The sequence below is a fragment of the Lipotes vexillifer genome, unplaced genomic scaffold, assembly GCF_000442215.2.
Source record: "Lipotes vexillifer unplaced genomic scaffold, Lipotes_vexillifer_v1.1 scaffold241, whole genome shotgun sequence".
In the NCBI taxonomy this organism is placed as follows: Eukaryota; Metazoa; Chordata; class Mammalia; order Artiodactyla; family Lipotidae; genus Lipotes; species Lipotes vexillifer.
In genome coordinates, this window is record NW_006784922.1 from 5,153,201 (window position 1) to 5,159,200 (window position 6,000).

Consider the following 6,000-nt stretch of genomic DNA (forward strand, 5'->3'; position numbering starts at 1 on the left):
CAAAAATAATGAATGAGAGTTTAACAATGGCTAATGATTAGATTCTTTCACAGAGAAAACTACCACTTACACACAGGAAAAGAGAGTTATCAAGGAGTTAAACATACTAGTTTTGAACATACTCATATTTTGGCTTCCTGAAACTTAGAAACGGCCAAGCAGATGTTTCTTCCAAGTTTTCTGATCTGCCAAGTTTTAACTTGGAATACATTTGTATACTGAAGTCACAGTAATTAAATTAGAGAAATTTGGGCACAAAAAGCAAGGCAGTAAGACACATATCTTTCCTCATCTCAACATAAACAAATTACAGGAAACTTTGATTGAGCTGCCAGCAGAAACTTTCATCTCACTGACAGGAGGAAACCTCCCAGCAGCTGCACACATCTGCAAGGCGATCAGATAGATGCTGCGGATCCCGACACAAAACTGAGTCCCGTGTTCCCAGAACTGAACAGAGTTGCTACCCTTGACAGACTTCCCAGACTTCTGACAGAATGCCCAACCGGCTCATCAGATGTCACTGCCAGCCACGATTTAACTATTCTTGAACAACCAGCAGAAAAAAAATAAACAACCAACAAAGTCTCAAACTAAAAGTCATATCTATTGTCTCTGACAAAAGAGCCTTTCTCGTTGAACCCTGTGATGGGTCACTTAGCTCTGTAACTAGAGACTTAGCGTATTCACGTTGCTAAGAACTGTGCACATTATTTGTGCCCAGTAAAGGAATGAAAAGGGAACTTTGAAATCCTCCACGGCTGGCCACTGGCACCCTACATTTCAAGAATGGAAGGATCTCCTACCTGGAGCCCTCTTCGTCTTAGAATGCTGGACTCATCCATCTCCCCCTCCGCTTTCTCTGAGCCTCTCACAACAGTCTAGCCATGCTGTGCTACCTCTACTTCAGCACGCTAATTCAGAGCCCAGCAGCTGCTAAACACTTACATCACGCTCTAGCTGATTGGAGCCCGGGGTCAGCTGGTCCCGCTTAGTTATTCACTCCAGCAACTTCGGGGATCACGGATGCTTGCAGTTCGGTGGGAGAGCGCAGCAAGTGGGCTCAGACGCCTAATGCATCCATCCAGGCGGAGGAGCCTCTTGCTAGTAGATAGGAAATTGTGGGAGCCCTGTTTTTTCTTCTCCTTCAAAATACTGGCCCTGGCATTCCAGGTGACCAGAAGGCCACTGGCTTTCGACAGTGGCCTCGGGTCAAGCCCCTTCGGAAGCAACTATAAGGTCAAAGTGGCTAAGTAAATCAGCGGTGACAGAAACCTCTGTAAGAGGCAGCTGCTGATTGGGATGGTGAGAAACTAGGGCACAGCTGGCCAGCCAAGCAGCACCACCATGCCTGGCGCTCAGCTTTTCTGATGGCATCAAAGAAAAGGAAATGTTGCAGAACACACACGCTGCCAGAAAACCTGAAAACGGGAGGGCTCAGGGCGGCTGCTCTCCAGCCACAGCGGGTGGAACACCTTACCCCTCCCAGTGTGAAAGCCAGTTCATTTACATAAATACCTTGCCAGTGGATTCCTAGCCCAAAGATACAGTTTAGATTTTAATTTCCCTTGTGATAACAACTTCGTTCTGTTGATACTGGACCAAAATGTAAAAAGGAAGAAGAAATTCTAAGAGCCATCATTTGTTGGAATAGTAACCTATTTCTAGTCCAGAAGCAACTAAAAAAAAAAAAAAAAAAAAAAAAAATTCCCATCATGATGTAACTAAAAAAAAAAAAAAAAAAAAAAAGATTCCCATCATGTGCAATTTCACAGTCTGTTTCAGCTTGTTTACTCCGCTCATCCTCATCTTATTTCAATTCAAAGCAACCAAGAGATGAATATTAAGTTTTCATTACTGGCCTAGCACAGGAGTAACAATATACGATGCTACCAATTTATAATAAATTATTCCCCCTTGATTTCTCTTCTAAAGATACTTAAATTAAGAGCATAGTATGGTCCTGAGAAGCAGACACTAGGGCTACCTGTAGTTTGTCTCAGAACTAGCTCCTTCTTTACTTTATCCCTTAGAAAGTCTTTTTTTCTTGAAAGAAAGGTAGTTAGGAAGGCAGGCATAATTTTTTTTTTTTTAGATCGGTAATTTCTGCTTTTTACCTAATCCAGATAACTAGCGATTTCTAAACACGGGGGGTGAGGAAGGAAGAGAAAAATGGTTCCTTACCCAGCCACCTGCTACTACACTAGCTTTCTGTCTCTTTCTGCCTGTCAACACACTATTAGGCGTGCCATCAATTGATTAGATTATGTCATTAAAAATAGCTCAGGGATTTATGAATCTAACCACGGAGGAAAACTGATTGCATTTTATGTTCCCAAACCATCTTTGCCTACATCTCCAGACATACAAAGAGAAACCCTGTCAAGAAATGTCACCCCTCCCTCACAGAAGCAACCTCGGAGAAGGGTATCAGGGTATTTTTTCCACTTAGGCGTGCTCATTTGATACCACTTAAAGGAAGAAAACCCCAGAGAGTTTTTGTTCTTGTTCTCAGGTGGAGGAGTAATGCCACCTCTAAAAGCAAAGAAAACGCACAAACCTGTTTGTTGCTCAAACCAAAATGTACCCCCAAATTCTAGCACAAATGATTTTTAAGATTTTTTAAAACTACATATTTTTGTTTAAATCCAAGGACAAAAAAAGGAAAAAAAAGAAAATCTAGGGGTGGAAGGGAAGAATCAGTGTGCTATCTGTGGGAGAATCTGCAAAGCTGGTGGAAACAGATCCCATCCTTGACAGGCCCACCTGTACTTTAACCTTTTCCTGCAAAAGGAAGGCCAGTCTCTTCAATGAAAAGAAAAGGAATGACAGTTGTTGCCCTTTCCCCCTCAATTCATCCTCCTGAGAGAAGAGCTTAAACAGCTCCTTGAATGTGAAGTGCCATCTTCAACAAAGTGCCTTGGCAGGGGTTCACAATATATTTACCAACTTAGATGTCACTGTTATCTGCCCACAGAGGCATAAGAAAGTCCTAATTGAATTTAGGAAAAACAAATCATGACCCAAGAAGCTGAACTTTGAAAAAGCAAAAGCCGAGCATGGTGTCCTTAGACATGCTTGTGATCTGAGGGCTGTGATCTTCATTGCGCTTGTCCTTCTAGAAAAAGTGGGGTCTGATGGAGGACATCAAGTTCCCACTAGAGAAAAGGGAAAAGACTTTTCCCCTTCAAATAAAGATCATAGGATGCCAGGAGGAAAAAAAAAGTAGAGCCCAGAAGTATCTTTTCTGTGGCCAACCAAGTAAGCTGGTTGGAAGTGCTATCAGAAGACATTCCGAGGATAGAGTGACAAAAAGTCAGGTGATGTGTATCCCAGATAAGTGGGTTCTGTGCATCTTAGGCACTTGGCACCTAGACCTGTTTGATGGCTGGGAGTGATAAAAAGGAACTTGGCTAAGGGTGAAAAGTACGTTTCTTAACAAAGGAATATGCTGAGATAAAAATCTAGGTTAGTATTCAACCATTAACTAAGTCTAAGATGAGGATTATGACCATTGCACCATCAAATCTAGTATGAAAAAATATCGATTACCTGTCAAAATGTATCACTTTGAGAAGTGATACACATACATTTTAAAGAAATAAAACCAGCCAGAGGCAAAAACATTTGGGACAAAAATGAAAGGCTGCTGAAAAACAACATCAAGCAATAACGGCTTAGCAGAGGGAATAGTAAAACGAAAATTGCTACATTTACCCTTTGCTATATATTTTCTCATCAAGATAAGCCATGTGTTAAAATGCAATAAAAACTTCAAGTGATGACACTATTCACAGGTAATAATTAGGAGTTAGTCTAATTTCCATGAATAAACTCAGTTTTCCCGCAATTTGATACCTTCATGTAATATTTTCACAATACTGTGAGTCAGTTCACAAAGTACCAACCTCAACACGTATAGCTTTTACGTGTGTATTCAAATAAAATCTGGTAGGCTTTGTCATTCATTGTAATCTAAATCCAGGAACTTCACAGTACTTGATTTAAAAAAAAATTATTTGTATGGATACACCTCATGCACACTTACCATAGGCATAATTTACTTCATAGAATACTCAGCATCTGTGGACACTCTAATAAGGGCCAAATTTAAATTTTATTAATTGTAAAAATTAACTAATAAATGGCTCACAGAAACAAAAACAAGACCAAATCCAGAGTGAGAAAAATCAGGGGAGGGATGGGAAGCGTTTGGTTGTTAAGTATTTTCACAAAGGGAAAGGATAAGATTTTGTGATCACTGACGTCCACGTAATGTCATTTGGTGGCAGGATACAGGTCTGTCACCTGATTTACACAGTCACATATTTCTCACAGATTTCAGAACCAGTTACCGCTCCACTCTAGATCCACATTGGTTACACTACAGTAAATGCACCTTCTGATTTCACCTACTCTTCAGCAACTGAATGTGCACTGGGAAATGGCGGTGAGGAACACCGCGAGGAATTTTTTAAGCACCACAGATGGAGGACGTTTCCAAACGTAACCTTACCTACTACATTCCACAGGCTAAATCCACTCCCTGCCAGCAGCTCTCAGCCCGTGGCTCCTGGATCCCCTATCCAAAAGCCACGGAGGTGACGCGTGAGGGGTGTGAGAGGGTAAGTTCCTGGTGGAGGCGGGGGCTTCCCTCTCCAGATCTGCCATGACCACAATCTGTAGTGGGATTTCCCCTTAAGGTCGCTTTGTGTACTTGTGGCAGCGATTACTACTTAGCAAGATAGACAAGTATCCACAAAATGCATTAACTACCATATCTTGTCTGTTACTTTCAGACAACGGACCAAGGATTTGTACATCTCTGTTCATTCATGAGGGAAACCAATATGGCCAAGTGGATAAATCCCTTCATTCATTCATTGATTGTTTTCCACTCACAGATAAATGCCAGTGGCCAATGAGTATGCTGTATTTTTAAAAAGGTAACATAAAGGTCATAAAAAGTTACAAATAAGAAACAGGTCATTCATGAAAATGTATATAAAGCATCCATTATCGTGAATATTGTTATTCCTGTGTCAATTTAAGTGGTAAAGAGAACCCTGAATGCCAGTGACCAATGTAACTGTGAGATTTGCTCAAAATACATATAAATATTTCAGTGCTTATATTTAAAATCCTTCTTAATTTTAGCACTTTATTTTCCTCCATGTTTTATTCCTAAATAACAATAGCCAACGTATACTGAGCACACAGTATATGCCAATCACTGCTCTAAGTACTTTGTACAAGTCATCTCATCGAACTCTTGCAACAGCTCCATGAATTAGCTGTATTATCATCCCCATTATACAGATAAGGAAGCTGACATCAGAGAGGTTAAGTATCTTCCTAAGATTACACAGCTAAGGAAAGGCAGAACTGGGATAAGAACCCTGACCGGCTGACTCTTGAGTTGGGGTTCCTAACAGCCCTATTGCCTCTTAGTGCTTAAACAAAGAAGGAAAACGTGCTTTCAAGGTGAAAGGAACACATGAAAGATGTCAGATTTTTTAGCTTCAAAAGGCAAATTACCACATTCTAAGCTGTCAATGGTCAGAACACACCAGAAAAGAGCATTTGGAATCTCAGATTCCATGGCCATGTGTCTCTAAAAGACAAAAGGAGGAGGGTCTCAGCTGCTTTGGGGCCGGAAGGGAGAAAGGTGCCCCTGGGCAGGAGTGGGAAGAGGAAGAGGGCGGCCAGAGAAGAGTTCTGGGGTGTGGCTCTGCTTCTTAAATGCATCTGGGCCTCCAGAGGCTCCACTCTTGGAACAACTCTTCACCCTTCTGGGTCCAAAATTATACAGTTCCAAATATAACACGTACTTACTTACAATCAAGTGAGTTCCACAGAACGAAGGCCCCCCCTTTCAGTTGTTGAGCCAGCGTACTACACATCCCCATTAATTTGTGGGCTTTTGGCAGCTCTTCAATCTCGAGTCTGATACTCTTCTGTTTTCTGAAATTCACCACTGGAGGCATTCCGTAAATCACT

At 41.4% G+C, this 6,000-nt stretch overlaps 1 protein-coding gene across 2 annotated transcripts in view; it reads right to left on the reverse strand.

The window, feature by feature from the left end:
• Positions 1-6,000, reverse strand: part of MAST4 (microtubule associated serine/threonine kinase family member 4) — a 585,627-nt gene that overhangs the window by 338,525 nt on the left and 241,102 nt on the right. The window contains exon 1 of one of the 2 annotated variants that reach the window (XM_007457091.1): positions 807-913. The exons of the other annotated variant lie outside the window; for it this stretch is intronic. Coding sequence (XP_007457153.1) covers positions 807-845 — 39 coding nt within the window. The 5' untranslated portion in view covers positions 846-913. Of the gene's footprint in view, positions 1-806; positions 914-6,000 lie in introns of those variants that run through there. 2 annotated transcript variants of the gene reach the window in all.